The 17,803-nt window shown below is 41.3% G+C and overlaps 1 protein-coding gene across 1 annotated transcript; it reads right to left on the bottom strand.

Annotated features, from left to right (window-relative positions):
- Positions 1 to 2,601: 2,601 nt before the first annotated feature.
- On the bottom strand, positions 2,602 to 6,672 carry MsR2 (Myosuppressin receptor 2). Its single transcript, XM_017167732.3, is given in 5 exon segments — positions 2,602 to 2,942; positions 3,122 to 3,428; positions 3,666 to 4,199; positions 4,731 to 5,857; positions 6,223 to 6,672. Coding segments are annotated over 5 exon segments (2,139 nt in total). The 5' UTR covers positions 6,285 to 6,672; the 3' UTR covers positions 2,602 to 2,833.
- Between the last annotated feature and the right edge of the window lie 11,131 nt (positions 6,673 to 17,803).

Raw genomic sequence — 17,803 nt, 5'->3', positions numbered from 1 at the left:
GGAAATTGGTGTGGAATATTTACATATTTCGTTCGGGAGAGATTTTTAATATGAAATGTTGCCCCAGGGGCCCGCCCTAGTAGTTTAATAATTAGCTACGAGTTTAGTTTTTGGTCGAGAGTTGCTCATTTATTGGAAAAGTTTACACGCTTCAAAAATCATTAAAGATAAGTTGTATAATTAGAGTTTAATTATAGTTTTTTCAATTTTACAACGAGTTAAGGCAAAATATTTTGATTTAATTTAAGTCTGAGCATAAATTATACGAGATTTCTGGCAAGTATATATAAAGGGAAAATGATGTTATTTTATCATTAAATATTTCTTTATGCAAAGAAGTGAGTATTTTTCATTTATACTTGGCATTTAAAAGCTTTTCAAAAGTCAGAAATAATTACTTTGAATTTATTTTAGAAGTTTCCTGGAGGTTATCTCCACAAATATTTATAGAAACTAGTTGAGTAATTTGGTCTTGGTGCCCTTAATTCCTCGTTGCCCTAGTTAAACATTCAAATGCAAGGAAAACTTTCTCACTGCTGATTTATATTTATTATTTTAAAGTATTCAACAAGTTCAAGTAACAACAAAGTGACCCCAAAATGACCTAAATTCAGGGTAAAGTTTTGCTGTTTTGCCAAAAGCCGCAAACTCGTCAGTGGTCAGTGTGTGATGGACAGTCAGTCCACCCTGCTTGTCCTTTGACCCAACGGATACTGAATTTTGTACCCAACCCCTTTGATTAGTTTTTCGTTTATATCGCTTAAACCATCCTCTCAACGTCCTTCGTCGTATCCGGCACTCCACATCCGCTTGCTCTTGGCATTCTGAAAAGAGCTGCAAATCGAGTTTAGTTGCATTTGCTGTACAGAGGGAAAAATCTTTATTCAAAAATGCTTTTTTATTATAGGGATACTAATTTAATGGTAATAAAATATAAAATAAAATTTAAGATGGTTTAATTCTTATAAAATTCTAAAAAGGAACCTGTTAAGTGTGTTAAAGTACCTCCACTTTCTGGCAGTGCTCCTACCAATACAGAGGGAATTGGCCAGTTTCAACTCAACTCTGTGTGTTTGTAAGAGTGAAACCATATCATATACCCATTCAATGGCATTTAGCTGGCTGTCCCTTGGAAAAAGATGGATTCTATTGATTCAGGGCCTTGTTGTGTTTATTTCATTTCATCTACTCTCCTGTGTGTGCGTCTGCAAATTGTAAATACAATTTGGGATTTACAGATGGCCCACTGAATGTAATTTAAGGCAAATACCGAAGGCTTTGGTTTTATTGAATTGCAGCCATAAATTGGTTTCTAATTGCATTTCGGCCAAGGAAAATATTAGTGAAAGAGGCTAAACAAGGTCGAGCAAATGCGGCCAACCCTGGTGTAAGCTGTAAACCACTTTCTTTAATTGACTTTGCAACTTTATGAAATCATAATCTGTAAGTAATTCACTTTCATTTCAGTTGCACTCAATCAGTTTTAATAAAGGTAATTTTTTGTGGACATAATAATTATCCAATTTCATTTGATATTTTTGCTGTTTTACCTTTTCCATCATTTACATAATTGAGTTGGCATCTCGCTCAATTAAATGTTGATTTTTTCCACCACTTCGAATTAACAGATAAAACAGGTAAAAAAATTACGTAAAAGCGTTGTCAAATCAATCCATTTGAGCGTTAATTTTGAATTAAATTGTAACGAAAATGACGCATTTTTTAAGATCTTAAATTTATGTATTTTCGGACCCCAATTTCAGTTCAATTAATGTAAAGAAATTATGGAGGGGAATGGCTGTGCGCTTCTGCGTCGCCCACTCCTGATTTGGGAGGTCCTTTATCAAAATGAATGGCAGGATCCGCGGGACATTGTGTTGCATGAATGATGAACACTTAGCATTTTGTATTTTCGAGGCACACTGACATTCTCCATCGATTTGGCGCACTTCCGGGTAATGATGATGTTCCCTTTGGCAATCCTAAGTCATACATCATAGCCATGAAACAGCCGGCCATTAACAACTACGAATTGGGTCATCAGTTTGGCCTCCACAATCCCTTTCTCTCTCGAATGTCGCTGACAAATTCGCTTCGGCCCCTTGATTAAAATTACAATTAATCAACGCAGCTCTTGACGCTGCCATTGCTGCCATTTTGCTTTTTAGTCACTTTTTACTGTCATTTGTCCGTTTATTTTCCACGTCCTTATTGTGAAAAGGACCGAAAAGGGCCAGAGGACCAAAGAACGTCGAGTGCCTGATATTTAAGTGCCAATCACAGGGTTTTTGCTAGCAGTAAATGGCTCGAAAATTAAATTCAACGCCAATGGGATTTCGTTTACAGCGTCAAATTAAATGACGATTCAAGGCAGCAAAATGCAAGACAATTAGCTGGTTTTTATTAATGATTAAGAACATTAAAACTTTAATAAATAAAACTTGGGAATTTTAATAAGATTAATATAAAATATATTTCGAAGTGAAAAGAATATAAAAACTAATATTCCCTCAAAGAATTTACCATAATTATAACAAAGAAAGGTAATGATGTTTGTTGCAGTACTTACCTCTTTTTAATCCATAAAAAACCATAAATACATTCATACCATCAAATAACATATATTTTCAATAGAAAAAGAAATTAAATCTCTTCTTATTCTACCGACTCGTTCGCTTTATAAATACACCTTATATCATAGTTGGACTATAGCTAATTTCGTTTCTTTTTGGTTTCTGAAGGATGCGCTTTGCACTTAAACTTACACAACTATTTATCCGGGAAAACTTAGTCAAGTAAATATCACTTATCAAATGTGTGTGTGTAGGTGTCGTCACAAAGTGTTCAAAGCTGCTCCCCGGAAGAAATCGCAGAATTTCCATTTGATTTTCCAGCAGAGCGAAGCCGAAGCGAAGAGGGGCTCACAATCCACAACTGCAACGCTGGCGGGAAAATATTTATGTATAAATAGGAAGCAGCCATAAACAATTTGTTTGATTAATTAATTGGTCTGTACACAGTAGTTAGCTATTAGTGGGGATTTCATTTACAGGGAATTGTTTCTTGTTTTTGTATTTGTTTTTAGGGGTTAGTTAAGTGCTAGAGGGTTGGGACATCTCACAGCCAGAGAGCATCGATGGCATCCTCCACGTCCTCGTCCAGCTTCACCTCCTGCTGTGTGCTAGACTGCTGATGCTGGTCACTGACCAGAACGGCCTTGGCTTTGACCTCATCGGAACTGCTGAGCAGGACCATCAACAGGACACTGCTGCGTCTGTTGATAGTAGTCCTGCCCAACTCTAGATCGGTATCAGTACAGGCATCGGCCTCCTTGTGTGGCTTTTGGTGCCGCAGTTTTCTTAGCCACTCCGTGGTGGGCCAAATGCACTTGCCACTGCCACTGCGACTTCTACGATTCTGGCTGGCAACTATAGAAATTAAAATATAGAAAGGCATAGTGATATATATATTGGTATGTATATTAAACTAGAGAATATAATATATAGTTTTCTTGTTTTTTAATATATTTTAACGAAACTAAAGAGAACTTTAAAGAACAATTATTATTGCAAGCCTACATTTTGTATAATAATATATATAAAATGAATACTATAAAATTCATTAAAAAAATATATATATAGTTTATATATCCCCACCATCCCTACCTGAAACCTCTCCTCTTTTTTGGCCGGGCTGCGCGTGCAGCACTTCCACCAGGCTGATGTCGTTTGTGGCGCCAGCACATCCATCAATTTCAGTCGCTGCTGTCGTTGATGTTGCTGCAGCTGCTGCTGTGGATGCTGCTGCTGCTGCAGAAGCTGCTGCTAGTGATGTTGCTGCTCCTGCTGCAGCTGTGGATGATGCCGCCGCTGCGGTTGACACCGCTGCCCGGCCGCTGCTCTCGTGCTACACATTCGTCACTTGCGTCGTCAGGCCGAGATCGATGGCCATGCTCTTGCTGGCGGCGTCCGTGTGTAGTAATCGCTGCCTTCCATAGCCACCACCGCCGCCGTAGCCATAGCCATACCCACTCCCCCCGCCGCGTCCTTCGCCGTCATGCTGAGAGAGCGGCAGCCACTTGTCCAGCCAGCGCGGCCGGAAGAGTAGGGCGAACGTGCTACGGAACTGGCGACTCATCGAGCAGTAAAGGATGAAATTGATGCTCGAATTAATAAGTGCCAAGATGTCCATTAGGTCACCTGCAGTGGGACATTGAAATGCAATAAGTACGGAGTCACCGTCACACTACAAGCACGCCATCTGTTGTGCGTTGGTTTTACTCAAAGTTCAAGGTTAAAGAGGATTTTGGTTGGAAATTTAAGTTGAAAAATGTTATATTTAGTAACTAAAATAAAATAAACAAGCAAGAAACGTAACTTCGGGATGCCGAAGCTTGGGTACACTTGTGATCATAAATATAAAATTATTTATAAATTATGAAAAATTTTCATTAATTTCTGATTGGAAATGTCTCTTTATTTGCAATTACTTTTTCGCAGTGTCCCAAGCAAACAAAAAGTATGTACAACAAGACCAAGTCAAGGCCAAGGACGTGGCCCTATGGAAGCCACGAATTTGTGGTGCAATTATGGGAGTCAGCGGTGCGTATGATTGATTGCCAGTTGGCCCATCACGAAAATACTAGCCATAAATTCAGTCAATTATCATAGCCAATAAAGCAATTAGGGGGGTTTTTCTAGATGAGGAGGACGAGTAAATGGAATACTCACTCAGCTTTAGGTAACACTGCAGGAAGAAGGCATCGCCGAGGAGAGCATTCAGCAGGCCCATAATCCCCTGCGGGAACTCGGTGATTAGGAAGAGCAGCAGCACCGCCAGGAGCATCCTGGTCGTTCGATCCGTCTGCTTCTCCTTCTCCAACAACTTGCAGCTCTTGGGCTGAGTGGGCGTCACCACCACCTTCCCGTTGACTATCGGCTGCATGTCGTTGGCCGCATGGCACGCAAGGATCTTCCTCCTCCGCTTGGCCTCCAACAAAGCGCCGATTAACCGCACCGAGAGCACGGTCAGGGCAAAGCAGGGTATCAGCTTGATCAGGACACTGTAGATGAGGAAGGTGGCGTTCCTGAACTGTCGATCGTGCAGGGCCAAGGCACTGTGATATAGCTTGTAGACCGTCACGTTTCGTTCACCCATCATCGCCGGAGTTGTCCCTGGTGTCCAGCTGGTGAGAGGCACCACTGTGGTCAGGGTCAGCACACTGACGGCCGTTCCATTGGCCGAACCACTCGGCATCGCCCAGGATATATCTGGCGTAGTGCTGGACATGACCTGCATGGTTACATCCTCCTCCTGCTCCCGATTGTAGTCCAGTATATACTGACTCAACGGCACCGAAGCTATGGTCTTGCCACTCGCATCCAGCGTCTCCAGGAACTTGGCTATGGCTGAGACCAGATACAGCCACGGTGACACTACCAGAACACACACCACATAGGCCGTGGCAATGGTGATCAGCGTCGTTCTCATGCCACACCAGATCCGATTCCGTTGGGGATAACTCACCGCTATGTAACGCCACACGGCCAGCGTTACGGTGAGCCAAATAGAGATGGTGTGCAGCACCTGGGGGAACACCGAGTGGAACTTGATGAAGCAGGCCCAGCTGTAGCTCAGCTGCTCCTCCCGCGGCAGCCGGGCACTGAGTATATAATCGTGGACCGTATAGGGAATATATTCCAGCATCACAGCCAGATCGGCCACCGCCAGACCCGTGAGTATGGCATTCGTTGGGGATCGCATCTCCCTTCGGGTTAGCACAATAATATTTAGGGTATTTGCGATAGTGCCCAGGATGCAGACAATAAGCGAGAAGTAGCCATGGAAGTATTTGTAGCTGTGGGAGAAGGAGGGTTTCGAAAAGGTTTATATATAAATTATTTACTATAAAAAAGGTACTTCAAAGTTTCTTAAAAGAGTCTTTTAACATCTTGATTACCTTTAGCAACCTTTTAACTTTGCTCTCAATTTAAAAATTATTAATCTCAATGCGGCTCGAGCATCCTTAAATTAGCTCCTTGCGCCGGAGGCAATTACACACATGACTTCGTTATGCACGCCTCGGCCGCCAGGCAGAAATTATTATGGAAATTACATTTAAAAATGTAATTAATATGCAGGCATCCCCACGAGACACAGAGCCACTGTCCCGTGCCCTGGCCCGTTCCCCTACCCATTCCCCTGTCCCTTATCCGTACTCACTTTGTGTGAAAATCATCGATGCCAGTGCCGCAATAATGCGGCTGCGACATGTTCGTGACCATGGTGTCAATGATGAGCCGGTCAGATGGTTGGATTTTCGGTTGGTTGGAGTCCTGGCCAGCGACTCCGTTTGATTGACAGCAGCTCCACTGACTCCTGCGGTTCCGCGCTGCTGCTGCCCTGCCCACTCACTGGTGCTCCTCGCCTTCGGTTTTCCACAGTCGTCTCATTAAAATTTCCTCTCCGAAATTTCAATATTTAAATATGCAAACTGCGTACTGCGGGTGAAATTTGACCTGCAACGAAATAAACAAAAGCGTTAGCCGAATCAAAAATAATTTCACGGAGACAAATGTAATTTTAGCTCAATTTTTGGCAACTGAAATTCCAAAAATGCCACAGCAAATGGCTGAGGAATGCAGTTCAAAGTTGAATTTTTGCATGAAAACAGGAAAATGTGTGCAAGGAAATGTCAAGACCATTTGAAGAAAGCACAAACACAAGCCTGGCTGACAGGCAAAAGTCCCCAACTGACTTGTAATCAATATTACGCATACGACCCGTGTGCAAGCGACATAACGAGATGCTTTCATCGGTTTTTGGCCGCAAATTGCTGCAACAGCCTGCTGGAAAAGGACACATGGCCACTCGGCTAAAGTCCCACACGCATTCCGTTGACGTAATTCCATTAGACGAATGAGGAAATATGGAAAGTCCTGGAAAAGCCAAGCTGCAACCGCAGTTGAACTTTCAGCGGCAGTTGCAGCCTTGCCAGTTTCGCATTTAATTAAAAGTTACTTTCTCACTGTCTTGCCCAAGTGACAAGTTACTGGAGTGTCGGACGTTTATCCGGCAATAAATCTGATGCCGGGCATTGGGCCAAAATGTTTTGTCAGCCATGAGGAGTGATAATACAATTTCAGCTTTTGGCCATTCATATATTTGTGTCCTATTTTGTTTGTGATTTCAAGCAAAAAATCTTGTTTTTCGGTTTTGTAAGCTGCTGCTGCTGCTGGCTCTGGCCTGGCCCAACTTCCATTACAGTGATTAAGTCCTTCTGGGCCGGAGATTTTTCGGCAGACCAGGACTTATGCCGTTTGACTTGGCTTAGTCCGGCTACGCTGCTAATGCTGACTCACCAAAAACTTGGAAGGCATTGCCAAAAGTTTTAGAGTGGCTTTGGGTGCTGGTAACTGGTATATATTTGACCATGAAATTGATAATTAATCCTTGTCATGCATATTTAATTAGCGCCAACCAAATGTAATTTTGCCTTTTAAAGACGGAAAATCTTTAAGGCGGTAGAGCTCAAATATTTGGCTAATTCCAGCATGTGTGCTGGGGCCTCATAATTGAATTGGACTTTGTGGCGTTATTCGCCTCGAATATACACCAAAATTACAATGCAAACACGCAGAAATAAAGCAATAAACAAATGTGTCCCACTGTCTCATTTGGCCTTCAACTAATGTAACTAATACGCACCGTATGCCGGCCATTACGGAAGTTTTCCTAAACACTGCAAGAAATCAAATAAAGAACTTGTTGCGTGGTGAGATGTTTATTTTAGTAAACATTTAAATAGAAAAAAAAATGAATAATATCTTTAACTTATAGGTTCTCTTAAGAGAAGTATATTTTTACTATAAAACGTATTCTCTATTATTTTATAGTCGCATTTTTCACCCTATGTCTGAGTACTGCCAATGTCAAGTGCCTGCTGACCAGCCGACAGACTGCCATTAAAGTTGCGGACGGTCACGTAAGTGCCAGGACTTGTTGACGATGACAGGAACAGCGGAATATCTCAAAGAGGGGTGGCTATATACATACATATATATATATGTATATTTAGGGGTAGTTTGCTGGGCTGCGCATCTCAAGTGCCTGCCAATGACAGCATATCCTTCGACCGCAGACAAGGAACAACACTTGCCGCTTAATAGACAACACCAGACACACAAACGCACACAAAACCACCATTTAAGCGATCTAATGAAGCCATCGCGACCACTCTGCCTGTTGCATTATTAATGCCACCCCCTCACAGCCGCATAATGGTTTCACATAATCAGCTCGGCACTCCCCATTGCCACGTTCTTACTTCCCCACACTTGCCCTATTTTAATTACACTGAGCCACGCCCTTTTGACAGTCGTCAGCTGCTAGCAATTGTCCATACAAATTGAAGTTTGATTGTGGTCTGGCCATTAGCCAAACATGGTGTTGTAATGGCTCGATGTCTGATTATCTGCCAACTGAAACGGTGGTAATTTATTTAAAGTACAATCGGATTGAGGGTTACAAAGGTTGAGGGTTACAAAGGAGGTCTTGTAGATAAAGAAAATAATAAGTAAATAGCTCAAGAATATATTAGATATTTATAAGAAATGTTTACAAGAAGTTTAATTAATATAAAATAAGATATACATTGCCTTTAATCCATGTTCCTCTACTTTTTCTCTGTGCAGGAAAAGGTCCCAGGGACCACAAGTCAGTTCTCTTGCCATTTTTATGCACCCAATGAGCCGCAGTTCAAGCCACTTTTGAGGCCAAGTACAATTACATCTTGGGCATGTCCTCGAGCCAGGACAGGACGGGACAGCTCAGAGCACATGAGCCAAACTGGGCCAACTAGTGCACACAATCCTGCGCTTTACTTTTGGCTTTGGGCCATATAATGAGCATACAGTATGTGCCGCACTGTAGTATCTGACCCCCATTTTTGGTGGCTTTCCTCTGTGAGTGTGTGTGTTTGTGTACTGGCTCATTTCGCTGCCCGGAAATGTTTCTGGCGAGCCCGGGAGAGCCCTTCGGCCCAGTGCGGTTGGGATCCACTGTTGTAAATTTATGAAACGAAAAGCTCCGGCACACATTTTCAGCATTTTCCACCCAGCAAATCGCTGGGGATGGGAGTGGAAAATTATGCCAGAAGGTAACAACTGCCACGTGCTGTTGACCGGGTTGGCTTTAAGTTGAGGTTTTTACAGGAGGCGGAAATCCGGTTTTGAAGCTCAACAGCACACACAAGCACGCACTCGTATCAAACATTTGAGTTTCTACTTAGCGGGGAAATTTCTCTGCTTCAAAAAAAATGAGAATATTAAAAGAAAAAATAAAAACAAATTTTGAACTCGACTAACCAGACTTTGTATTGCCCCAAGATATTCTCCAAAAAACCAGCCACAAAAAAAACAGTGTAGAAAGAGAAAAAATGGCGGCACCAGAGGAAGCCGCAATAACAAGAACCGGAAGCCATCACCAAGGACGCTGACGTTGGGAGCACGACTAAGCGCTTATAATTGAACACTTGTCACGAGCACAAGAGCTGCGTATGGCCAATATTCCGAGACAGGCAATCAAAATCTCGTACAGCCATAAACAACAGTATGGAATGAAAAATTTCCCTGTTTTTTGTGTGCATACTTCAACAGGACTGCCCCAGTGCCATCAAAACACAATCAAAAATAAAATCGAATATGACTTGCGGTTTAGACCAGAACAAGAGCTGGTAACAAAAAAAAAAGGCCAGAAAAACTAAAGCTAAATGGTTTTTCTGCTAGATCCAAGAGGGATTTTCTAATTCACAATTTTCCACTTGCCACTTCCTCTGTACTCTCGGCAATTTTCACTTGGGTCTCTGCATGTGGAAATTCTTGGCTTTTGGCTTCTCCGGTTGCCTAATTGCTGTGGCTTGTTGCCCCTACACTTTGGTATTATTTTTACGGCATTTTCAGTTTGTTTGTTTCCTTGACATTTGGCGTTGAGCTCGTTTTTGGCGCTTCTCAAAACTTTTCGTGCCACAATTCTGCTCGGTTTCATTGCGTTGATGAGGGGAGGTCTTCTCTTTCCCAGCTCCCTCTACAAGGCCAAGATCTAGGGGTAATGTAATACAACTAACTCCATTCAATTAGTCCAGGTAATTTGTCGAAACTTTGATGGACAGCTGGACAGTTGCTGCCGCTCATTGATTTGGGTCTCCAGGCAACACACACTGGAGATGCGAATAAGATTGAAGGGCATTAGGAAATGTCTTCAATTTTGACACATATGCTTATCGGTTGCCCGGGGCAGTACTTTTCCCAATTTCCCCCCAACCACATTTCTCCATCCCAACAACGGCTCTTAAAAGCTTTCTGTACTGCCACATCTTCACCTTGTTTATTTGTTTCATATTTTTACGTCTTGTTCTTTATGACGGAATGCTTGGATTTCCAGTGCTTCTTGGCCGCTGCCACTTAATGCCATAAAAGTTTGGCAGCACAGACAGAAATTTTTAGGGTTTTCGGAGCTACAATTCTTTATATACTTTATTTATAGAAATTATTAATTAGAATATTAGTTTCTTAACTATTTTATTTATTTCTCAAATTTCCACTGCCAGCTTTCTGGAAGAAACTTTTTAATAAAACTTTATAAAACTTAGCTAAATTTTAGTTTTAAATGTATTTAAATGTTGAAACAATTTTCCTTTAAATTTTCGGATGTATAAAATATATTACAAAATGTAATTTCATGATTAAATTTAAATTTTTCCCTGTGATAAATGATTTCATTTGTTCTCTCCTGGTTTGGCATTGTCTCCCTTGGTATTTGCTCATTGATTTCACGCTCGCTTTATAAGTTTGTAAAATGTGTGTCTGTTTGTGGAGTGTGTTGGCTGAATGTGCACTGCCTGTATAGAGTGTGTATGCTGTGTGTGGGTGGCACAAGAGTCAACAGGGCACAGAGTGTCAACGCTTTTGCTGGCGCCTCTCTCAAATATTTGCCAAGTTAAGGCGGCCCCCGAAAGTCGGCGCCCAAACATGAGCGAATTTTGTAATTAAGCATTCAGAAAACGCTTTGGCCCTGATGGGCGTTGGGTGATGCGGATGTAAGGCCGCGCGCACACTACGAGCTGAAAGCGGAGCTGACGGCTGACGGCTTATCAGCTCTCTGAAACAAACACACTACTTGTATGAGAGCGCGCACACTGAAAGCGGAGCTGAGCTTAGAAATTTGCACTGAAATTATCAGCTCGCTTATCTCAGCTCCGCTTTCAGCTCGTAGTGTGCGCGCGGCCTAAGTGGTGAAGGGATTGCCCACATCAACACATCAACGGCTGTCCGTCACTTGACAATCAGGCAGCCGCAGCGGAAAAGCGAAGGACACAACTGCATATTTTAGGGGAAAATCCGAAAATCCCCTAGGCAGTCACAGTCATGGAAATCCCACTAAATCGGGCTATTTTTCAGGTAGCCTTTTTGAAAGCAAATAATGCTAATTTTAATTTAATTTTATTTGTAAACTAACATTAACATAGTTATATATTAATAAGCTCTAGTGCAAGGTTAATTATTTTATTGACTTTTATTTTAATTGCAATTTATTTACTTTAGTTTAGATATACATTGTTGACAACACTGAATGTATAAGGGTCCTGCCTTAGGTCAAGGTAATTGCAATGTTTAGGCCACAGCTCGAGTTTGCAGCCAACTTTTCCCGGCCATTGTTTGGTATTATTTTGCTCTGATTAGTTTCCTGTGCAGTTATTTTAGGTTAATTAAAACTGTTGACAATGGCAGACGCATTACATAAGTACTGCCTGCGGTTGGATCTCAATTATTTATCTTAATTGAAGTCCGCTTTTTTATGTTTGTAAGTGGCATACAAATATCACCACTTATCGCTGGGAATTACCTAATAAAACTTATTTGGAATAGTCACATTTGATTCATAAACTGTTAGAGGGCTTCCATTAAATTAATATGACAATCTGCGTTAATTGAATGAATTCATTTTGATTAGGTTCGGGTTTTTTAGTGGCTCATGTGGGCTTAGTTTGTGATTTCTAAGTGGGATAAGTGCCCAATAAAACGTGTATAGACAGCTATTATTTACAGGTAAGGCACTTATTCAATTAATATTTCAAGTTGCTGTGGTTTTAATATACGATTTTAATTTAATTGAAGAGACGGTTTTATCTTAAACATGAGGGTGGTTTTATGTATGTGTCGTAAAGGGAATATAGGGCCATAAATCGTTGGGAAATTCCCTAATAAACATTTTATTGAATTCCCATACATTTATTCATTTATTTCATTTGGCAAACTTTTGGAAAAATCAGTCGCTAATGGAGCTTCCAATCGTTATTAATATTTCAATCTGCGATAATTAAAACTGCAATGCCATGTGGCAAGTGTCACGCCATTTACTTCGATTATATCATCATTTGGCGCCGATTTAACACCCTCCCTACCCGGAAAAGCCTATCCTATGTCGATGGATAACGGAGGCATATGGCATAATGCCGGATCAGCGATTCATTTCAATTTAGCAGCTCTCTCTTGTGTCTGTGCGTCTGTGTATGAGCTGGCACTTTTTTAATTTGTTTGCCCATGGCCCGTGCTCGGGACATGATATTAATCTGCCTGGCTTATCGGACTTGTTTATTGTTGAGGGTCTATATAGGCTGTTGTCTGTTGTCTGGGCCATCGGTGGTTTATTACAGTGAAATTCTGAAATTCAACCTGCCATCAGCAATCGGCAGTTGATTAGCAGCATAAGCCCCGGCTCTCGACCGATTATTCCCTTTGTTTCTCTTTGTTTTGTTTTGTTTTTTGCCCTATAAAATATTAATAAATTATGGCAGCGATAAATACAATTTCTCGCACTTTCATTGCTATGAGCAGACTTTTATTTTTGGGTCAGCTTGTTTATTTACTGAATGCATTTGGTAAATATCAACAAAGTACTTGGCGAAAGGGATGTTAACCTGATGGCTTTAATCAGAAAAGAAATACTTTTGTTTACTTTATAAGCAAACTGCTTTACTACGATTACCAGAAGCGTTTAAGCTAATTAAAATAAGTAAGCTAAATATAATAAATATCCTTATATCCAATAGCAAACACCATAGAAACTAGTAGTTCTAGTTGATGTAGTTTAATTATATTATCTTTACCCGACTTTAAACATTTTAATTAGCTTTATTTTATTATCGTGCAACAATAAACACTCTAGTAATTATGTAGTGTTTATTGGCTATTAATTTCTACTTTTCAATTGCGGTCATTAAAATGCTTGCGGCTAATCCGATGGCAGATATGTTATGTGTTGGTGGCGAAGAGAAGTCCATAATAATTGCATTTGTTGCAAGGCAATCAACTTCCGCTTGCCGCACAGCAGCTGCTTGGTCCATAAATTGAATTTGGGAAAAGACAAAACCAAGTTGGCTGCAAATTTATAGTCCTTTCAGGATGCAGCTTATCGCAGCTTCACAATCGACAGACTCGCTGAGTTTATATATTTTCCAGCTCCCCAGTGCCGGCTGTCTGTGGCAAGGAAAATAATATCCGTTGCTGCCAAAATAAACCTAACAAGCAAAGCAAATTTTACAAAAAATAAAAAAAAAAATGGGGGGGGGGGAATGAAAGAGAAGAAATCCGAGTGCAAGGATACCCTTCAAGCTGGAACTTATTTCCCAAATAAAATCTCCTGTTGCATGTCCCCCGTATCGTTCGCAATCCCGAACAACAATTCCGCCATCGATACAAATCCCAGGCACTTGTGGTGAGCACGTCCTCATGTCGCCATGGCGAGGACATGACAGGCAATCCACCGCAAAAGGAACCCCAACAATAGGAGACTCCGGCACGGTCTGCTCAATATTATTTTTCAATTTATTATCGAGTACCTGCTGCCGCTGCTTCTGCTTCGCGGTTCGGCGGTTTTTATTTCCCAGCATTTTGCTTTCTATTAAAGCGCCATCAATTTGGCGGACAAGCCGTCAGCTAACAACATTTAGTGTTTGGCCAAAGGCGAACAAAATGAAAAAAGCAGCAAAAAAATACAACAAAAAATAAAAATAATGGCGTTAACTGAATTTCCAGACGCCTTTTCGGGCGAGACACTAGACGACAGCCAACAAAAAAAATGGTATAGAACCGAAAAAAAGTGCTATCAATTTTTCATAGTCAAACATTTTAACTGCTATGTCATAATAAAATTAAATGACTTGCCCGCAACCAGTCCAGCAGCTGCTGGCCATGGGCAAGTGTTTGCTTTGGCTACACCAAAAAAGTGCATAAATTAGAGCAGCCTTTTTTGCTTAATTTGCTAAAAATTTAACGTTAAAAGAAGATTCATAGCCAAAGAGCAGTTCCATTTAAAGAACTCTTCATTATTTATGCAAAAAAATTCTCCCTTGAATTTATAGAAAGTGCTAAACCATTAAATGTGAGTGAAACCCATTCAAAATACAATATTTAAAGCAGAGCAACTCACACAGTCTGCGCTGGGCGGAATGTTTCCCAGGCATTTTTCATTAATTTGTGTGCGAAGAAGAAAAAAGTTTCCCTCCTGAAAATTACCAAGAAATGTAGGACTCGCAATTAAAAAGTCTCGGGTCCAAACTTTTTCCCTAACAAAAGACTGGGCCGGATGATACCTTTCGGCATTAGCCGGGGGCTGTTCAATACTTTACAGAAAAATACGAGCATCTGCCCGGGTAACTTTTCATTTTCGCCTCACGCCCTCCGGGGCCAAGTCATAATGCTCTGGTTCACCTTCGGCTGATCCCGATGCCGGTGAGTCAGTGGGAGTCAGCGGGAGTCGGGGCATTAGGATCCATACCACGCTCCATTTAACTCCGGGCCACTGCCGTGCCTTACATACTAATACACACTAATCAATGGGGGTGTTCTTGTTCTTCGAGAGAGTGTGTGTACGCTGTGTGTGTGTGTGTGTGGGTTGTGCTGGTATAATGTTAATTTTCTGCTGCCTACCTGGGGTGCTGATACCCAGTTACGGGAGCGTGTGTGCGAATAATATTCATTAGAAAATTACACAAATTTTTTACGTTAACGCCATTTATATTTGGGACACACCAGCCTGACACTGAGCAAATACTCGAGAGATTTCTGGAATTAAATGAAAATGTAAGGAAAATACATCACCAATATTTTAAGGAATCTTGTTTTCCTTTCAGGCAGTTTTGATATGGTTTTCAAGTCTCAAAAGTCTTTTATTTTATTTTAAAATCTTTATTATTAATTTGTACCTTGTTACTCTCTTCTCATGAGTATTTTTCCCCAGTGCATTTACCACTCCTGACCTTGAGCCTTATTTATGATTATTTACAGACATTTTCCGTCAGCTCCTTCAACGCTTTTTTCGCCTATTTAAAAGAAATTTTGAATCGTATTTTCACTTGATGCGTGTGTTGTCGGCTGGCAACATGTTCTCCTTATTTTACGGCCAGTTTTTATGTATTATATTCCCCATTATATAGGAGGAGGTGACTTGAGGAGGCGTGTCACGAACAGAGGGCGCAACATAAATTGCATTTTTGTTAGTTTCTTCCCCGGCACACACACACTACCACTTACACATAAAACAAGAGCGGGAGACAGCATTATTGGAATTAACCGGAGTCTGTCGGGAGCCGTCTGCCGAGTTTTCCTGCTTCTTTTCCTTTATTTCCTCCCTGAAGCCGCCACCTTCGACTTGTTGACTTTATATTGCTCATACGCACTGTGGCGCGCACACACACACACACATAGGAGTGGAACACGCTGCAATTAAGTTTTCTCCCCAAGGCCACTCTTGAGCTGTCTGCCGGCTCTTGAGGTTTTTCGCATTTTATGGCAGAGGCAAAGGCACAGGCACATGGCTTTGTGTAATTTCCACAGCTTCTTTTTATGTGCAACAACGAGAAGAAGGAAGCCACAACTGCAAGGCATTTGTATTTGCCGACGGCTGATTGGAGCTTGATTAAAGCCAAATTTTAAGAGCACTATCAGTAAAGGGAAACAAAATAATCTAACCCGAGTAGATTGCTCGTAAAAGCTCACATATAGTAGAGATACTAAATGGAATAGAAAAAAAGTTGAATGAGGCTTAGAGTAATTTTGTTTAAATATCAAATTTATGAAATCCTTTATATTATCCAAGTTTGATTTTCTTTAATTAAAAATTCTGACAAGTATTTTTAACTTTTTTTTAAACTTATAAATATGTATTACCAAAAAATGCCCATGATAAGAGCTTAAGAGGGCCACCCTAGATCGCCACTTTTACTAAATCTAGCCTACTTTTGGTTACCTTTTGGTAAATGCATATTCAGTTGGCAAATTCAAAAGCGAATCCCGAAATTTACACAGCTCTTGTCCTCGGGCAAATGTAACAAATTCTGGCTGAGACGACAAAGGCGAACAAAAGACGGCTACAAAACGCTCGGTTACCTTGGAGTGACAATTGAGCTGGCAAAAAAAGATACTCGACTCAACTACAACTGGGCTGAGCCCAAACGAATGAATGGCCAGTGGCTCGGAATTTTTCCACTCTTCGTTCTATTTGCTCTTCCATTTCCATTTCCATTCCCACTTTTCCGGCCGGACACTTGGCTTGTTTTGGGGGAGAACTTCAAGCAGCTAAGTCACAGAGAGAAGGCTTCAAAGCAAGTGTTTTAATTAAATTAAAGCTGCACACAGGAAACTTAAAGACTCGACAAAAATGCAAAAAAAAAAAAATAGTAGCTACAAAAAAATTGGGTCAAGTAGTTTAGGCAACTCGAGAAAATTACACGAGTAGTTTTCTTGAATAAGAATGAATGCGGAATGTTGAATAAAAATAGCTTTTGCTGCATTGTACGAGATCTTAGCCAGAAGACAAGGACTAGTGGCCTGTAACGCACTTGAGGGTCCTCGAGACTTGCACACACTCACTGCCACTGTGCACATAATGTGTGTGCCTTTAGGTGTAACCCCCTGATTTTCTTCAGATTTTCTTTGGATTTTACTTGCCTCTCAGCAAAAATCTCAGACTGAGTGCCTGCCTGCTGGAGAAGTCGAATGGCCAAAGTGTTTTTCGGACATGTTACTTTTTAAAAGACGCAACCTGAGTAGGGGGAAAGCCCTAAGCATCCTTCCGGATCCAAAGCCAAGACAAGTGCTCAGTGCTAAGTGACTGTCAGTCTTCACTGGCCACGCCCACAGTCCACAGAGACCACCCTTCTCTGGGGCGGCCATTGACATGCATTTTCGTCGTTCGTAGCTGCACAGGTTGTAGGTTGCCAATCCGGCCATTATTCTCCATCCTGGTCCTGTTTCTCACGTGCCAAAACATCGAATTTCGGAAGAGGGATTGGGATTTAATAAATCGCTTTGCCCTAGAACCTAGGTGCTGGAGGCTGGCACTGAGGTGACACCGCAAGGAAAGTCTTGGAAGTCTGTTAAATTTTTAAAACACGTTTCAGAAAAAACACCATTCTATAGTGCCAAAAATCAAGAAGCCATACTTTTGATTTATCTTTTATAATATTTTCAAAGAAATTGTATTTCTGCCTGTGCACGAAAGCTTTCGCTTGGCAGCATGACTCACAGAATGATTTGTTTGGCCCAGGTGAGTCTTGTTGGCCAAGAGCAGTTGGGGCTAATGCCATTACCTCAGTGCAATTGAATCGTTTCAAACGATCGATTACGTTGCCGAATCGAAGCGAACGATGAATAAATGAATGAATTAGGCGTGTTGGTGTAGCAGGCTACAGGATGGGGGCCACTGATGACTGACAATGACCGACATGACATGCGGGTTTCGGCCA

Source organism: Drosophila kikkawai, chromosome 3L, assembly GCF_030179895.1.
Source record: "Drosophila kikkawai strain 14028-0561.14 chromosome 3L, DkikHiC1v2, whole genome shotgun sequence".
Taxonomy (NCBI): Eukaryota; Metazoa; Arthropoda; class Insecta; order Diptera; family Drosophilidae; genus Drosophila; species Drosophila kikkawai.
This window is presented reverse-complemented; position numbering and strand designations above follow the sequence as displayed.